At 52.9% G+C, this 19,180-nt stretch overlaps 1 protein-coding gene across 1 annotated transcript in view; it reads right to left on the reverse strand.

Annotated features, from left to right (window-relative positions):
• Positions 1–18,751, reverse strand: part of SELENOO (selenoprotein O) — a 59,456-nt gene extending 40,705 nt beyond the window's left edge. The window contains exons 1-5 of the mRNA XM_075345094.1: positions 18,185–18,751; positions 15,037–15,240; positions 14,777–14,954; positions 6,023–6,153; positions 5,638–5,918 (exon numbers count right to left, since the gene is read on the reverse strand). Coding sequence (XP_075201209.1) covers positions 5,638–5,918; positions 6,023–6,153; positions 14,777–14,954; positions 15,037–15,240; positions 18,185–18,693 — 1,303 coding nt within the window. The 5' untranslated portion in view covers positions 18,694–18,751. The remainder of the gene's footprint in view (positions 1–5,637; positions 5,919–6,022; positions 6,154–14,776; positions 14,955–15,036; positions 15,241–18,184) is intronic.
• Between the last annotated feature and the right edge of the window lie 429 nt (positions 18,752–19,180).

A 19,180-nucleotide genomic window follows, 5' to 3' on the forward strand; every position in this document is an offset into this window, starting at 1 on the left:
GGTGCATAACTAGAATCCCTGCCTAACCGACCCAGCATGTACTACCATACATAAACAGATGTATAGAAAAAGTATTTCTAAAGATAGTTTATGAGATGCTAATGAAGGCAGTGACTAGTCGGAAGAGCGTTCGTCCCGACTAGTCGGCCTGCTTTTCTAGGTTATCATACCCCTGTGGGTGTGATAACCTGCTTTACAATGCCCAGGGTCATGGCAATGCAATACAAAGCAGCGTATGTGCGTGGCTTTGTACCAGATAGCATTGAGATCCTTTGAAGCCAGAGTGCATACACCTGGCTTCAAAGACACTCCGTGCCCATGATTGGAAGTTGTCTACACTTACGGTCATGCACACTACTCAAAAACTGGGACACATACACCCGGCTTAGGAGAGTAGTATTGTGCATGACCAGAAGTGAAACAGTGAGTTGTCTTTGAGGCCAGGGTGCATACCCTAGGGTGCGACTAGCGGGTACAGACAGTAACGTAGCAAGGGGGGGGGGGAGGGGCTTGCATTTTGGGCGTAAAAAAATGCCGCCCTTATCACTGCACAAACCCCGACACTACTGCCCCCATCATCACCACACACACACAGGCACTACCGCCTCCATCATCACCGCACACACTGGCACAACCTCAGTGACGTCCCCGCTGACAGCGCGATTCACTTCAGTTTCTGCGTGGAGCTCACAGTAAGCGGCGGTGTTCTACTGCTGCTCGTCAGCTTCCGATGTAGCAGAGATGACCTCGTGTGGATTACGTCAGACCTTGAGTGGTATTTGGGGGTTAATAAAGTGGTGAAAGAGGGTCTTTTTTTTGTCTTTTATTTCAAATAAAGGATTTTTGGTTTGTGCTTATTTACTTTCACTACAGATTAATCATGGGGGTGTCTCAGACGCCTGCCATGATTAACCTAGGACTTAGTGGCAGCTATGGGCTGCCATTAACTCCTTATTACCCCGATTGCCACCACACCACGGCAATTCGAGATGAGCCGGGTAGAGTCCCGAAACTGTCGCATCTAATGGATGCGGCAATTCCGGGCAGCTGCTGGTTGTTATGGGGAGCCTCCCAGCCTAAAAATAACGTGGTGCTCCCCAACCTGAGTGTACCAGCCTTCAGCCGTGTGGCTTTATCTTGGCTGGTATCAAAATTGGGGAGACCGCATGCCGTTTTTTTTTTTGTTTTGTTTTTTTTTTTATTTATTGTACTGCATGATATAGACCCGCCCACTGGCGGCTGTGATTGGTGGCAGTGAGACAGCTGTCACTCAGCGTGGGGGCGTGTCTGACTGCAACCATTCATAGGTGCCGGTGGGCGGGGGAGGCAGGGAATACGAGATGGAATAACGAGCAGCCGGCATTTTCAAAAGAGGAAAAGTCGCCAGAGCTTTGCGACAGCCGTGCAGCGCCGCGCCGGGGATGGGCGAGTATGAGAGAGGGGGTGAGAGGGAGAGACGGACCGACAGAGAGAGAAAGAGACCGACTGACTGCAAAAATGCTGCAAAACAACGATCCGTTTTGGGGGGTTTTTTGTTTGTTTTTTTTTTTACTGTTTTACCGGCGGCAAGCTATTGTGAACGATCAGCCGATCGCTCCCAAAAGCTGGCCGATCAGCCAATCGCTCCCAAAAGCCAGCCGATCAGCTGATCGCTCCCAAAGGCCGGCCGATCAGCCGATCGCTCCCAAAAGCCGGCTGATCAGCCGATCGCTCCCAAAAGCCGGCCGCCGGGCAATTAGCTGATCGTTCGGCCGCCGAGAGAAACATTGATTTCAATTATTAAACATAAGAGGTGAGCATGTGCAGTGGAAGAAAAAAAAAACTATAAGAAAAAGAATTTACGGTAAGTAAACAAAATTCTCTTTTTCTTCATCGTTCCTTATGGGAGACCCAGACCATGGGACATTCCAAAGCAGTCCATGGGTGGGAATAAACAGAAAACTGAGAAGTAGGCGAAACCTAACTTCACAAATGGGCGACAGCCGCCTGAAGGATGCGCCTGCCCAAGCTCGCAGCTGCCGAAGCATGAGCATGCACTTGGTAGTGCTTCGAAAAGGTATGCAGACTGGACCAAGTGGCAGCCTGACAGACCTGCTGAGCTGTAGCCCGGTGCCTGAAAGCCCAAGAGGCACCGACAGCTCTGGTCGAGTGTGCCTTGATCCCCAGCGGGGGAGGCACTTGAGTACACTGGTAGGCATCGGAAATGGCCGATCTAATCCAGCGAGCTAGGGTCGGCTTAGAAGCCGAGAGGCCCTTACGCTGACCAGTGGTCAGCACAAAGAGAGAGGTGCACCGCCTAAGAACAGCGGTACGTGACACATAGATCCGGAGCGCCCGCACCAGATCCAGAGTATGCAACGCTTTTTCAAAGCGATGAACAGGAGCCGGACAAAAAGGAAGGCAGGGAAATATCCTGGTTAAGGTGGAAAGGAGATACCACCTTAGGAAGAAAGTCCGGAGACGGACAAAGAACCACCTTGTCTTGGTGAAAAACCAAAAAAGGTGACTCCGAGGAGAGCGCAGCCAAATCAGAGACTCTCCTGAGGGAAGTTATGGCCACTAGAAAGACCACTTTCTGTGAAAGACGAGACAAAGAAACCTCCCTAAGTGGCTCAAAAGGGGGTTTCTGCAAGGCCGTGAGGACCAGATTAAGGTCCCAGGGATCCAGAGGCCGCCGGTAAGGCAGAATGATGTGAGATGCGCCCTGCATGAAGGTGCGCACCTGAGCCAGCCGGGCGATACGCCGCTGGAACAACACTGACAGAGCCGAGACCTGTCCCTTGAGGGAATTGAGGGATAGTCCTAGCTGCAGACCAGACTGCAGGAAGGACAGAAGGGTCGGCAGGGAAAAAGGCCAAGGGGCGTGGCCGGAAGAACGACACCAGGACAGGAAAATTCTCTAAGTCCTGTGGTAAATTTTGGCTGAGGAAGACTTCCGAGCCTGAGTCATAGTGGAGATGACTTCGGGAGGAATGCCGGAAGCCGTCAGGATCCAGGACTCAAGAGCCACGCCGTCAATCTGAGAGCTGCAGAATTCTGGCGGAAAAACGGACCTTTTGAGAGAAGGTCTGGACGGTCCGGGAGATGCCACGGCACCTCTACGGACAGACGGAGCAGGTCTGGGTACCAAGCTCGCCTGGGCCAGTCTGGAGCAATGAGTATGACCCGACGGCCCTCCATTCTGATCTTGCGCAGGACTCTGGGCAAGAGAACTAGAGAGGGAAACACGTAAGACAGATGGAACTGGGACCAATCCTGAACCAGCGCATCCGCTGCAAAGGCCTGAGGATCGTGGGAACGAGCCACGTAAACCGGGACCTTGTTGTTGTGCCGGGATGCCATTAGATCCACTTCCGGAGTTCCCCACTTGCGGCAGATCGACCGGAACACTGCCGGATGCAGAGCCCACTCGCCGTTGTCCACGGTTTGACGGCTGAGATAATCTGCCTCTCAGTTTTCTACGCCTGGGATGTGGACTGCGGATATGGTGGACTTTGAGTCCTCCGTCCACTGAAGGATGCGTTGAACCTCCAACATTGCCAGGCGGCTGCCAGTCCCGCCCTGGTGATTGATGTAGGCAACTGCTGTCGCGTTGTCTGACTGGACTCGAATGTGCTTGCCCACCAACAGGTGGTGAAAGGCTAGGAGAGCTAGAAGCACAGCTCTGATTTCCAGCACATTGATCGAGAGGGCTGACTCGGACGGAGTCCAAGTGCCCTGTGCACGGTGGTGGAGAAATACTGCTCCCCAGCCGGATAGACTGGCATCCGTGGTGAGGATCACCCAGGACGGGGCCAGGAAGGAGCGTCCCTGAGACAGAGAGAGGGGCCGAAGCCACCACTGAAGAGAGCTCCTGGTCTGTGGCAACAGAGCCACCAACCTGTGCAAGGAAGAAGTCCGCTTATCCCAACAGCGGAGAATGTCCAGCTGCAGAGGACGCAGATGGAACTGGGCAAAGGGAACCGCTTCCATTGACGCCACCATCTGACCCAGCAACTGCATGAGGTGCCTGATGGAATGACGGCGGGGTCTCAACAGAGAGCGCACCGCCAGATGGAGGGACTGCTGTTTGACTAAGGGCAGCTTGACAAGTGCCGGCAGAGTCTCGAATTGCATCCCTAGGTACGCGAGTTCCTTACAAGTGCCGGCTGTGGATGTGTGCCTCCTGAACACAAAGCATTGAACTGGCTATATTTGGTTATCCAGGGGGTGTATATGCTAGGAGGGAGGAGCTACACTTTTTAGTGTAGTACTTTGTGTGTCCTCCGGAGGCAGAAGCTATACACCCATGGTCTGGGTCTCCCATAAGGAACGATGAAGAAAAGGATTCCGCCGCTCAAAAAACGCTACATGCTGCGTTCCTGCCGCCCGGTCAGCCGTTCCACGACTGATCTGTCACGCGGTGTATGCAACGCAGACACATTAGTCTCAATCCGTCGTCCATACAAGTCTATGGAAAACAGCACAAGCAGTTGACAGATTACGCTGTTTTCCAAAGCGGCGGATTGCGACTAAAGCAAGTGTGAAAGTACCCTCATCGACGGCCAATGGGGCCGCCCCGGGCGGCAAAAGCAGTTGCTACGCCACTGGGTACAGAGCTATGGCTTTGTACGGCATTCCCATGACACTGGGACATGACATTGTAAAGCAGATTATCACACCCACAGGAGCGTGATAACATAGGAAGTGGGCCGACTAGCCACGGCACTAACGATCCTGCATCTAGTAGCAGCCCACATTAGCATCTCATAAAGGATCTTTAGAAATACTTTTCTAAAGATCTCTTTATCTATGCTAGTGTATACAGGGACAGTTAGGCAGAGATTAGCAATATATACCCAGAACGGTTTATGGTTCTGGGTGCACTGAGGACCTGAAAGGTTCACTTTAAATAAAAGAAACAAAAAAAAAAAATTGTTGGTTCATTATACTTGCGACTTGGAAGCGATTCACTATTAATACACAGATTAAGACAAAAAACAAAACAAAAAACAGTTGACAAAGGACATCAGAGAGGATGATGTTTTTCTGAAGTGTCTTTTGCCGCAAAAAGCCTCAGTGGATTCACCAGGGTCTTAAAGTCTGCAGTGACCGAGCGACTGCAGACTTGTTAATTTTCACTGAAAAAACCTCGTGTGCACTTACCCTTAAAGTGTTTTTAGTCAGTGGATAGACAGTAGTTTTTGATGGGGCCAAGAAAAAAAAAAAAAAAGCCAGAAGAAAAAACAAAAATAGTGGTGGTGGGGGTTTATCCAGTCTATAATGACATGTCTGCAGTTACGCACTGGTGCTATGTGGATTCACCGGTGTCAGTGCTGGGAAGTGCAGTCATGTGACTACAAGTATGTGATATGCAGAATCCCACTAGATTGTTTACGGCCTCGCTCAATTCTCTTGCATTGGGCATGCCAAAAACAGTCTAGTCAGATTCTGGCCTGAAGTACGCATATCACAACGGAGAATCCTCTCAGTGCGTGTGATGTGAGGATTCCCAAGTCTGCAGTCACAGCACCGAACAACGCCCAGCGTCACTATAAGTCAATACTAATTGTTCTCTCCCAGAGGTGTGTGTAATTTATAGCCTGGAAATATTGACCAGTCTGAAGGTTAATGGCGGCACTAAGTGATTAATTTCACCTGTAATGTTCATGGTATCCAAGAAATCAGAGATCAATTTGCTGTCCTCTTCAAGCTCTGTGTGAATAAGACCCAGCTTCCTCCTCATTTTTTGCAGGTAATGTCTCTGGAATTCCACATCATATTCCTCTTCGAGTATTTTCTGACTTCTGTCTAATGGCAACTCAGGCGCTAAAGCCTCGGCAAGCTTCCCCAAATTCCACTTACAGATCTCCGGCTGCTTGTTATAAGCATAGCGCCCCATATTATCGGAGCCATTACAGATGTGCTCAGGGTCGTACCTGGAGGACAGACAGTGCCGGAGTTAGGGCCAGTCATCAGCAGACACAAGCACTGTTCTGTTCACCGGACACCCCATTTATTTCACCACTGCCTTATTACTAACCTGTCCAAGAAACCATAAGGTCCATAGTCAATGGTAACTCCAACAATGCTCATGTTATCAGTATTTAATACTCCATGGCAAAATCCAACACACTGCCATTCAGCAACCAATCTGGCTGTCCTCTTTGTTATCTGGAAGAAAAAAAATAAAAAAAATAAATAATTATAGAATTAGTACGATTAGAACGAGGGTATATATAAAAAAAAACAAAACAAAAAAAAAACCCACACCACCTAAAAAAATGTAAGTGACCTAATTTACATATTGAGTGAAGAAAAGCTGTAACATCAAAACCTCACCAAAAAATACTCATCATGGGATTGTAGCCTACAGAGTGGAATGAGCACTACTTTTAGGCTATGTGTGCATGCTGCAGAGTAGGTACAGACATTTTTCCTTTCGTCACGACAGCACCCACGAGAGAGGGATCCGCCCCCTTCAGGACAGGAAACCTACAGATAAAAAAGGGGCAGTCCCCCTCCCTCATCAGTTGGTTTCCTGTCCTGCATGGAGAGGAACCTGCAGTGCCTGGGTCCTGTTGAGTCCGTGCGGTCTCCTAGGGAACGGCGGAGCTCTGGATCCGGAAGCACGGTCGGTGGAGCTCCCCTCGTGGACTCCGTCCTCCGGTGCACCTCGTCCTCTTTCTCCTGCCCGGCTTTGCCTCCGGGAGATATGACGCCTGCAGCAGGGTGTGCTTCTCCCAGACGTGTGCGCGGCAGGGGGGGCCCTGCCGCGTCGAAGGTGCACGCTTCCCTGCTGCAGTGACCCGGATGTAATGCAGGAGCTCTTCCGGGGGAGCGGCCGGGAAGGTTCCTAGTGAAGCCCGTGGTCCCCTCCATCCGGGCCGGTCGCTGCGGTGCGGGTGAGTACATGGCGGTCGGGCCAGTGCCTCTCCCTGACGCGTGCCTGCGTCTTCACCGCCTGTGTGGCCTATGCGCTGGGCCTGCTGCGTCCAGCGTCGGTGTCCCAAACGCTGTGCTCCTGCTTCTGCGGTTCAGGGGGGGGGCTCGGCTGTCGATCTCTGCCAGCCCTTCCCCCTGCCCTTCTGTCCGGGGATTGCTCCCCTTCTTGGTCAGTCCCTCTGCCGGCGCCGTCCCTCCTGCTGTGCTGTGGCCGGCGTCCTGGTGGTGTCTGCCCTGGGGTGTGCGCCGGGGTGCCCTCTGGGTCTGTACTCGGTGGCCTCTGTGCCTCCTGCCTCTGAGCTCCTGGGCCCCTGTGTCCTCCTGACTCCTATGACCTCCTGGCCTTGGTGGACCTTGGCCCTGTGGTCCTGGCCCCTGTGGCCGCCTGGCCTATGTGGCCTCCTGGTTCCGGTGTCCTCCTGGCCTCTGTGTCCTGGCCCTGGCCTCTGTGGCCTACGGGCCTGTGTGGCCTCCGGACCTCTTGCCTTCTGGTGGCCTCCTGGCTTCTGTGGCCTCGGGCCTCCTGGTTTCTGTGGCCTTCTGGTGGCCTCCTGGTTTCTGTGGCCTTCTGGTGGCCTCCTGGCTTCTGTGGCCTTCTGGTGGCCTCCTGGCTTCTGTGGCCTTCTGGTGGCCTCCTGGCTTCTGTGGCCTTCTGGTGGCCTCCTGGCTTCTGTGGCCTCGGTGGTGCCCGTTTGCCTCGGTGGTGCCCGTCTGGCCTCGGTGGTGCCCGTCTGGCCTCGGTGGTGCCCGTCTGGCCTCGGTGGTGCCCGTCTGGCCTCTGCGGTGCCCGTCTGGCCTCTGCGCGGCCTCTGCGCGGCCTCTGCGCGGCCTCTGCGCGGCCTCTGCGCGGCCTCTGCGCGGCCTCTGCGCGGCCTCTGCGCGGCCTCTGCGCGGCCTCTGCGCGGCCTCTGCGCGGCCTCTGCGCGGCCTCTGCGCGGCCTCTGCGCGGCCTCTGCGCGGCCTCTGCGCGGCCTCTGCGCGGCCTCTGCGCGGCCTCTGCGCGGCCTCTGCGCGGCCTCTGCGCCCGTGTGGCCTTCTGCGCCCGTGTGGCCTTCTGCGCCCGTGTGGCCTTCTGCGCCCGTGTGGCCTTCTGCGCCCGTGTGGCCTTCTGCGCCCGTGTGGCCTTCTGCGCCCGTGTGGCCTTCTGCGCCCGTGTGGCCTCCTGCGCCCGTGTGGCCTCCTGCGCCCGTGTGGCCTCCTGAGCCCGTGTGGCCTCCTGAGCCCGTGTGGCCTCCTGAGCCCGTGTGGCCTCCTGAGCCCGTGTGGCCTCCTGCGCCCGTGTGGCCTCCTGAGCCCGTGTGGCCTCCTGAGCCCGTGTGGCCTCCTGAGCCCGTGTGGCCTCCTGAGCCCGTGTGGCCTCCTGAGCCCGTGTGGCCTCCTGAGCCCGTGTGGCCTCCTGCGCCCGTGTGGCCTCCTGCGCCCGTGTGGCCTCCTGCGCCCGTGTGGCCTTCTGCGCCCGTGTGGCCTTCTGCGCCCGTGTGGCCTTCTGCGCCCGTGTGGCCTTCTGCGCCCGTGTGGCCTTCTGCGCCTGTGTAGCCTCTGCGCCTGTGTAGCCTCTGCGCCTGTGTGGCCTCGGGGCTTCCGGACTTCTGTGTTCAGGGCCTCGGTCCTCGGTACCTCCTGGTCTCGTGCTCCTTGGTTTCGTGCTTCCTGGCCTCGTGCTCTGGGTCTCGTGCTTCTTGGCCTCGTGCTTCCTGTCCGCGTGCCTCTGTCCCTCGGTGCCTCTTGGCCTTGGGCCTCTGTGCCTCCTGGCCTTGGGCCTCTGTTCCTCCTAGCCTAGGGCCTCTGTGCCTCCTGGCTTCGGGCTTCTCTGCCTTGGCCTCGGTGCCTCCTGGCCTCGGTGCCTCCTGGCCTCGGGCCTCTGTGCCTTGTGCTCCTGGCCGCCTGCCTCTGTGGCCTCCTGGCCTCTGCTTCCTTGCCTCCTGGCCTCCGGCCTTCCCGGTCTCTGGGCCCCCTGTTTTTTTCTGGCCTTTGTGGCTTCTGGGCCTCTGTGGCTTCCTGGCCTTCCCGGCCTTGGACCTCGGGGCCCCGTGCCTCTGTGCCTCCGAACCCCCTGCTTCTGGGCCTCCTGGCCTCGGGCCTCTGGGCCTCTGGGCCTCTGTGTCTCCTGCTTCGGGACTTCGTGGCCTCTGGCCGTCTGTGCCTCTGGGCTTCTGTGCCTCTGGGCTTCTGTGCCTCTGGGCTTCTGTGCCTCTGGGCTTCTGTGCCTCTGGGCCTCTGTGCCGCTTGGTCTTTGTCGTCTTGGCCCTTGTGCGTCTGTGCCTCTGTGCCTCTTGGCCCTTGTGCCTCAATGCCTCTTCCTTCTTGGCATCCGTGCCTCTGTGCCTCTTGGCCTCTATGCCTTTTCGCCTCTGGGCCTCTGGGCCTCTTGGTCCCTGTGCCTCTTGGACCCTGTGCCTCTTGGGCCCTGTGCCTCTTGGGCCCTGTGCCTCTTGGGCCCTGTGCCTCTTGGGCCCTGTGCCTCTTGGGCCCTGTGCCTCTTGGGCCCTGTGCATCCTGCGCCTGTGCTTCTGTGCCTCTGTGCCTCGGTCCCTCCTGGTCGTGTGGGCCTGTGTTCTCCTCCTGCGTCTCTGGGTCTTGCGCTTTGGTGCTTGCTCCTTACGGCGCTCCTGCCTTGTGCCTCTGCGGTCTTGCGCCTCCCTGACCTTCCGCCTGGCCTGGCGCCTCGGGCTTCCTGCTTCTCCTCTGGGTCTCTTCTCCTCCTCGTCCAGCGCGGTGCTGTGCCTGTTCCTCTGTATCTTGGTTGCCCTTGCCTCTCCTGGGCGTGTTTGTGCCTGTCCGACACTGTCCGTTGGTCCTTCCCTCCTTGCCGTTCCTTCGTTTCGTGGGGCTCTGTCCTCACCTCTGTCGCTCGGTCGGCCCCTTGGCGGGGGAGGTTGGTCTTTGTTCTTTGTTCTTGTCTTTCAGGATTCCGACTGTGGTCCTCGCTTGGCGTGCCGTCCCTTGTCCCGATGGCTGTGGGATGCTGTTCCCCATCGTCTGCGGTGCGGCGAGTTCCTCTGGCCTCCTCGGTGTCGGTTCCTTCTTCTGAGCGTTGGGTGGTTCTGGCCGGTGTCTCCATCGCTGGTATTGTACGGCTGCGCCCTGGTCTTCTCCGTCCGCCTTTTCGGGCTCTGCCGGCTGGCCTCTGTTCTTCACCTGTCTTCCGTTGGTGGCTTGGCCCTTCGCGCTGTTTTTTCCCACCCTCTGAGTGTAATCTCTCTAAGTCTCTCGTGGGTGCTGTCGTGACGAAAGGAAAAGACTATATTACTTACCGGTAATGGGATTTTCCTGAGTCCACGACAGCACCCTTTACACCCCTGCCCTTTCTGGTTTGTTTTTTCACCTTTTTTGGTGTCCGGGGAGTTGTCTATTTTGTATATTCATTCCTTGGCGGTTCCTCTCCCGGTTCTCTGCAACCAACTGATGAGGGAGGGGGACTGCCCCTTTTTTATCTGTAGGTTTCCTGTCCTGAAGGGGGCGGATCCCTCTCTCGTGGGTGCTGTCGTGGACTCAGGAAAATCCCATTACCGGTAAGTAATATAGTCTTTCTGCACCAAAGAATAAAAAAAAAAAAAAAAAGCCACATCTTGTGGCAGAAAAATGCAGCAAAGAAAAAAAAAGCATGCATATTTTTGCCATGGGTTTTTTTTTTTTGTTAAATCAATGCCTGGAAAAGCTAACATATAAAAAAAAAAAAAAAAAAAAAAAAAAAAAAACACAAACAAAAAAAAAACAACACCAGGAAAAAGAACGCAACAGCAATTGACATGCTGCAGATTTTGCACCCAAAACTACAAGGAGAAAAGAAAAATGTGCGTACAGCACTTCAGAATGCTCATGGACTTTGTTGGCATAAAGATAGACATGCAGATTTGGGCAACAAACTACACACAAAAAAAAAAAAAGCGGCAAAAAATCTCAGCGTGCGCACAAGAAGAAGTGACAGAAGAGTAACCCAGTGTACAACTATGTCATTGTTACCTGAGCCTTTTTGCACTAGTTTTGCACTCTAAAGTTATGTTCCCACAATGAGTTTTTGGTGTTGCAGAGACCATTTCTGCACCTATTTTGTAAAACAGGTTACTTTTTTGTTTTTTATTGCGTTTTGTCTCCTTGTGGTCTGTCATGCAACAAAGTTGCTTGTTTTGTTTGGTGTTTGTTTAGTTTTTTTTTTTTTTTTTTAAATTCCTGGTATTTGGTTTTGACAAAGCCTTATTGGTCATATGGATAGAATGCGTTATGTGTTTCCACAGTGGATACACACTAAAAACGTATGTTCGTTTATTTACATGCAGATTTTCTGAATCGAATGAGAGTCTATGGAGAAAATCCAAACAGACAACTCAGCACACCCGAAAGAGAAGCCGACAATTGCGAATTTGACCCCTACATCGCAGGTCAGTCTACGCTGAGTAATAAAGAAGCACAGCAGGCAGGAGACTTCAATAAATCTCATCCACTGTGCTGGAACGCAAAAATACGCAGGATCAAAACTTACCATAGGCAGGTAGCCTTAGGCTACTTTCACACAGTTTTTTTTCATCAGGCACAATCCGGGGGAAAAAAAAAAAAAAAACGTATAAAACTGATCCGGAGCAGTCTCAGTTTTATCCCAATTGATTTGTATTAGCGCCGGATTGTGCCTGATGGCCTTGCGTTGCATCCGGCTATTGCCGGATATGGTGTAATTGGCTAATGTCGCGGCTGGATGGAACGTCTCTTGTAACGTTTTTTGTCTCTGACAAAAAAACGCATCACGCCAGATCCGGCGCGATACGGCGTGATTTAAAATTGAAGCCTATGGAAGCCAAATCCGGCAAAAAACGGATGCGGACGCTGGATCCTTTTTTTTTTACACTGCGCATGCTCCAATTTGTTGTAAAAAAACGGATCCAGCAAAAAGAAAAAAAAGAAAGATCCAGCGCATCCGTTTTCACCGGATTGTGCCTGATGCCAAAAAACTGATGTGTGAAAGTAGCCTTAGAATGCTCATGATCAGTTTTGTTTTTTTGGTTTATTTTTTCGTAGTTTTGGAAACTATCCAAAAACCACAGACTAAAAAAAAAGGTTTCTGGAGGACCTTTAGGCACGTTCATCTCCCTACAGAGTTGCTATATGGCAGCACCCCATGAATCAGAAGGAACACGCCTGCTATAGAAGGGTTTAGTGGTGGAATAATACGGACCTTTTTTTTTTTAACAGCACAAATACAATGTATGATTCAAGACAGTATTTGCACAAAGGGAACATCCACTGCTGATAACCGTAACACAGACTAAAGGGTACTTTACATGCTGCGACATCGCTAGCGATCTCATTAGCGATGTGAAATTCTAGATCGCAAGTGCGGTCTTTCGAGGTTGCACATGCGTAAAATGACCTATGTGCGATCTCGAAAGATCGCACTTGCGATCTAGAATTTCACATCGCTAACGAGATCGCTAGCGATGTCGCAGCATGTAAAGTATCCTTAAGTTTTATATAAAGGTGTGTTTTTTGTTTTTTTTTTGTTTTTTCTCTCATTATTATACAGATTCTCCATATGCTATCAGTGAATGGAAAATATTCTTGCTTAAATCATAGTTTCTTAATCAGGATAATTCTGGCAGGTAACGTTTTATATAAAAAATGTGTAAAGCTGCCAGGTACCCTGTTTCCCCAGAAAAAAAAAAAAGGACACTGTCTTATATTTTTTTTTCCCTGAAAAAAGTGCTAGGTCTTATTTTCAGGGGGTGTCTTATTCTCGAGGCGACATGGTTGGGGGTAAGTTTACCCCCCACAAAAAGCAGACCCCCCCCCCAACCCAAGATCGTCATACCTACCAGCCCAGGGCGTCTATATGGCTCCCAAATCCTCCTGTGATCTCCCAGAAGGTACACTGCACGCCTCCCCTGCGTCTGGCTGACATCAGAACACACACACACACGCACAACTTCTCCCTGTTCTCCGGTGGGCGGTCACAGCAGCTGTGCTGCACGCCGTGCTCCTCTGCCTCCTGACGACACTCACAGATCTGATCGCTTACATTCACACACAGTCACACATCAGACAATATACACACACACACACACACACACACACACACATCTGATCGCATATACACACACACACACACACACACACACACACACACACACACCACTTCTCCCTGTGCCCTCCGGTGGGCGGTCCCAGCAGCTGTGCTGTGCCCCTCTGCCTTCTCCCGACACTCACAGATCTGATCATATACATTCACACACACTCACAACATCCGGACATACCACATGATTCCGGCCATGTGATCCTCGGCAGGTCCTGGAAGGTCACTGCACGCACAGTATCGCCGCCGAGAAGCAAGCGATATCGCCGGATGTTGTGTGTGGATGCGATCTGGTGTGTGTGTGTGTGTGTGTGTCTGTTCCGCCGCAGGACCTTGATGCGCTCACCTGCTCCTGGTCAGTCTGGTGAGTATGATCGGGGGTCTTCTTTCTTCTGTCTTCTCTCTCCTGGGGGTGTCCGCTGCCTATAATGAAGTGTCCTGCAGTGTCTATAACTCTTTCACCGCTGCATGACACTTCATTATTGACCGCGGCTAGGTCTTATTTTCAGGGGGATGTCTTATATTAAATCTTCCCTGAAAACTCCTGGGAGGTCTTATTTTCGGGGAAACACGGTAGCAGGAGTATATATTGGTCATTGTGAATTGTCAGACTAACCGTTTTTTTTTTTTATACAAAAAAATGTAAAGTGTATAATAATAATAGAACAAGAGACAAGACAATAAAATAAGAAATTATGTAATATATGTTATCATAAAAATCTGCTTCTTTCTAACTCCTGGACTGATTTTTCACTCTGTAAAATATGTATTCAGTAAGGAGATTTTTTTTTTTTCCAGTATGGAGATAGGGGATGACAGCTCGTGCTCATAAAGTTCTATAGAGCAGGAACGGATGAGGAGGAGCTAGAGGTGAGAAACATTCTGCTGCAAGTTCTGAAAAGGACTGTTAAGGCCCCGTCACACACAATGAGATCGCTAAAGAGATCGCTAACGAGATCGTTGCTGAGTCACGGTTTTGGTGACGCAGTAGCGATCCAGTTAGTGATCTCGTTATGTGTGACACCTACCAATGGTCAGGCCCCTGCTGTGAGATCGCTGGTCCTTGCAGAATGATCCAGGCAATTTTCTTCAAAGGCGATGTCCTGCTGGGCAGGACACATCACAATGTTTGACGCTGTGTGACAGGGTCCCAATGACAGCAGAGATCGTTATACGGGTCGCTACTGCGACCTGTATCGTTACTGCGTCGTTGGTAAGGTCTGACTGTGTGACATCTCACCAGCGACCTCCCAGCGATCCTTATCAGGACGTATCGTTGTCGGGATCACAAGTCGTTGTGTGTGACTGGGCCTTTACACTTAAATTTTTTTTGTTTATAAAAAAAGGTAACTGTCCTTTGCAAGGAGAACTTGCAGCAGAATACTGTCTCTGCCTCACCCCTCCACTCTACATAGAGCTTTGAGCACCAACTATCATCGCTTCTCTCATTAATGAGAAAGTCTATAGTCACTGAAGATTTTATCCCTGAACTGAGTGTAAAATTCAGTCCAAGAAGCAGATTTCTTTGATAAGATATATGACAAAGTTGCTTATTTTTACGTGTATGACTTATAACTGAAAGAAGAAAAAAATAAATTAAAAACGACAGTTATGCTAAGTATTTAAAATTGTAATCTAACAATATAAAAAATACTGTAAAGCATACAAGACGAGTACAATACCGGGCACAGGTCGTCAGCCATGCTGTGTCGGCTCAGTAGATCTTTGTGAAGGCGGACTGGACCCATGTGGGCCACTTACAGCAGAACACACTAATATAAGAGCTGGTACCTCTCGGAAGAACTCTGCATTCCTCTCGGTCTTTTCCCCACACTTCTCCTGTATGTCTGGATAAAAGGTGCCGATTACATAATCCAACATCTGGATGCGAATATCATTCCTATTAACACTGGGACCATGGCGTCCAGTATACTCATCAGTGGGCTTGAAAATCTCAAATGATCCAAACCTGATGAAAGAACAGTGGTTTTACCCCCTTATACACCCGATACATATATATGGAGGATAAAATGGCAATAAATGAGACTCACCTCAGAAATGTCTCAGCGACGCGTAGAACTATTGTGCATTTCTCATTCTTGGGGTGACCGTCATAGAAGATGTCTCTGACCACTGTGGAGTCTGAGGTGACGCAGGACGCCGCTCTGGTGCTTGGTATCCCGAGGTGGGACATGGCCTCACTGCACAGGAATTCTCTGATGCTGGAGCGTAGCACCTTCCTGCCGTCCGCCTGTCTACAACAGAAGATTGGGAGAAACCATAACAGACCGCACACACAAGGTCAGGCCATGGACACCCCGGGGGTATTCACATGCTGCAGGGTATGACAACAGGCACAGTCACCCTCACCGGCTCCCCTCCATCTCTATGGAAATCAGCAGCACACTGATCAGCATTGCACACTATATAGGATAATCTCTTTGTGATCCTTTCATTTTGTATAAAGAAGATGTAAACCTTTCATCCCCTCACTCCTATGCCTACTTCACCACTAGCACAGCAGGGCTGTAGAAAATGGAGGATGCCACAGTCAGTGTCAATCAGGCATGTATTATAAAGTCTACAACGTGGTCCAAACTGGTGTAAAACCCTGACGACTCCTCATAGTGACACTTGTGTTACAGGCAACTTGTCTAAACAGGCCGGCAACCACCCCACAAACAAAACGTGTCAGGTATAAAAGAATCATGGTTGTCGACAGCACAGTCCATGTAAACAGGTGGTGTGCTGCCCACAGCATGATACTGCATGGGGACAGAGCGACGGGATTAGCGAGTGTCCTGTAAAGAAACATCTAGTGGCCATCAGCCTCATCCACTGGGCCATAAAAATCACTATCTTCTACACAGCTCAGTTAGATGGGGCTAGAATGATGGCTAATCCGATCCTTCTGTCCCTATACTGCATGAATGTATCAGCAACACCACACCCTGTCTACACAGGACGATGTGCTGCCGAGAACGATGATTATAATGCCGACATAAATCGGTACACACAGGAATGTGTGGATACGGTTGCTACATTTAGGGTAAGTACCCACGGTGTTCTGGACATAGAGGGTCCTAACCTGCGGGACCGCGAGTCTCCTCCACAAGAGACCGCAGCTGGCCGTACCCACGATCAGGGTTCAGTGCGCTGCGGTCTCTCTCTGTGTTCTCCCTACGGAGGACGCAGGCAAATCTGCAGCAAACAATTGACATGCTGCGGTATGGAAATACGCACCACAGGTCAGCGTTTGCTGCGGAAAAAACAAGCACAGTGGGCACGGGATTTCTAGAAATTCAATCCACTATGATTGTACTGTACAACACAGTGTTTTGGACACAGCAAAAACACGCTACATCCAAAACGCTATAAATCGCCCATGCCTAGCAACACCAGTGCTGCCCCTTGTACTCCCTCCCCTCAGCGCTGCCCCCCGTACTCCCCTCGCAAGCGCTGCCACCCCCGTACTCCCCTCCACACAGCAATACCATCCCCTGTACTCTAGTGATGCGTCGGTCATGAACGATCCGACACAAAGATACGACTCCCTGCTGTGACAGACAGGAGCCGGATCACCAGTGAGAGCCACTAAAATCTCTAAGCGGCTCTTTTCGCCGCTGAAACCCCACCCACCCGTGGCTAATCTCCGCCTACTCAACAATCTAATTGGTCACCTGTAAGTGGGCGGGGTTTAGCCATAGGTGGGCGGGGTTTTGGCGACGTTACTATAATCTTAAATATGTGTTCACCTGGGGTAAACACATACTTGATAAGGAGCCAAGAACGATTCAAAAGATCCGGCTCTTTTTGGTGAGCGGAGCCATGGGAACCGGATCACCAAAAAGAGCCAGACTGCCCATCACTACTGTACTCCCGTCCGCAAAGAGCTTATCCCCCCCCTGTACTCCCGTCCGCAAAGAGCTTATCCCCCCTGTACTCCCGTCCGCACAGAGCTTATCCCCCCCTGTACTCCCGTCCGCACAGAGCTTATCCCCCCCTGTACTCCTGTCCGCAAAGAGCTTATCCCCCCCCTGTACTCCTGTCCGCAAAGAGCTTACCCCCCCCTGTACTCCCGTCCGCAAAGAGCTTACCCCCCCTGTACTCCCGTCCGCACAGAGCTCATCCCCCCCTGTACTCCCGTCCGCACAGAGCTTATCCCCCCCTGTACTCCTGTCCGCAAAGAGCTTACCCCCCCCCCTGTACTCCCGTCCGCAAAGAGCTTATCCCCCCTGTACTCCCCTCCGCATAGAGCTTATCCCCCCCTGTACTCCCCTCCGCATAGAGCTTATCCCCCCCACACAGAGCTTATCCCCCCCTGTACTCCCCTCCGCACAGAGCTTATTCCCCCTGTACTCCCCTCCGCACAGAGCTTATCCCCCCCTGTACTCCCCTCCGCACAGAGCTTATCCCCCCTGTACTCCCCTCCGCACAGAGCTTATCCCCCCTGTACTCCCCTCCGCAGAGCTTATCCCTCCTCCACATAGAGCTTATCCCCCCTCCACATAGAGCTTATCCCCCCTCCACACAGAGCTTATCCCCCCTCCACACAGAGCTTATCCCCCCTCCACACAGAGCTTATCCCCCCTCCACACAGAGCTTATCCCCCCCTGTACTCCCCTCCGCACAGAGCTTATCCCCCCCTGTACTCCCCTCCGCACAGAGCTTATCCCCCCCTGTACTCCCCTCCGCACAGAGCTTATCCCCCCCTGTACTCCCCTCCGCACAGAGCTTATCCCCCCTGTACTCCCCTCCGCAGAGCTTATCCCCCCCTGTACTCCCCTCCGCAGAGCTTATCCCCCCTGTACTCCCCTCCGCAGAGCTTATCCCCCCCTGTACTCCCCTCCACACAGAGCTTATCCCCCCCTGTACTCCCCTCCACACACAGCTCATCCCCCCTGTACTCCCCTCCACACAGAGCTTATCCCCCCCTGTACTCCCCTCCGCACAGAGCTTATCCCCCCCCTGTACTCCCCTCCGCACAGAGCTTATCCCCCCCTGTACTCCCCTCCGCACAGAGCTTATCCCCCCCTGTACTCCCCTCCGCACAGAGCTTATCCCCCCCTGTACTCCCCTCCGCACAGAGCTTATCCCCCCCTGTACTCCCCTCCGCACAGAGCTTATCCCCCCCTGTACTCCCCTCCGCACAGAGCTTATCCCCCCCTGTACTCCCCTCCACAGAGCGCTGCCCATTACCTGGAGTACGGGGTGAGGCCGGCTCCCTTCAGCTGCACCTCCCAGCGCTCCCCGTCCGGGTTGATCACCTCGCCCAGGTACATGGCCGCCCCGTCCCCGAGCTGTCCGGCGAAGTTCCCGAACTGGTGCCCGCAGTAGCAGTGTGCGGCGGGCTGAGACCCCGGCAGCAGGCGGTTCCCGCTGAAGTACATGGCCGCTTCTTCCTCGTCCTCCTCTCCGAGCTGGAGACCGAGCAGGGCCAGTGCCGGCGGGGACAGCGCCACCACTCTGGGCTCCTGCACCGGGCTGGGGCGCACTGGGGAGAAGCAGGCTCCGGGGACTTGCCGCGATCGTGCAGCGTCCTCGTCCGTGCCATCCCCGGGCTCTACGGGCAGACAGCGCAGCGCTCGGTTATCAAAGCGCAGAGCCCGCAGGCTGGAGGCCGGAGAGGCGGCGGAGGTGAGCACTGCCCGCTTCATCATGCCTGCTGCACCCGCCCGTGCCCAGCACACACCCATGCACTGGGCCATCCGCGTTCCCCAACACGGGCATAAACAAGCAAGTCACATGTACCAAGCCGCCTGCAGCCGCCGGGTCCTAGAGCCCGCCCTGCTGCTCACACAGAGGAGGCAGCATGACGCAGCACTCAATGCGCTGTTTACTGCGACCAATCAGATTCCAGCGTCATCTTCAGAGCTCTGTGCAAAGACATAAGCAGGGTCCTCATTTGTGGGAGGAAGACCCTAAACGCATTACACAGGTGGAGGCCATGTGCGCACGCTGCAGTTTTGTTTCTTCAGCAAAAAACGCACCCTCTGGCTGAATGCATGCGTTAGCCGCGTTTCGTGCATTTTTGGTCCAATGATGGGTACGTTGTTGATCATAAATTTCTTCAGTACATTCAATGCAAAAAACAGGTCTGAGGCCTGCAACACACATCCGTTGAAAACGTGCTTGTTTGGTCCGTTTCCGTACATACCGGAGATACGACCAAACGTGCACATATGTTTTTTTGTT

The sequence above is a fragment of the Anomaloglossus baeobatrachus genome, chromosome 4, assembly GCF_048569485.1.
Source record: "Anomaloglossus baeobatrachus isolate aAnoBae1 chromosome 4, aAnoBae1.hap1, whole genome shotgun sequence".
Classification (NCBI taxonomy): domain Eukaryota; kingdom Metazoa; phylum Chordata; class Amphibia; order Anura; family Aromobatidae; genus Anomaloglossus; species Anomaloglossus baeobatrachus.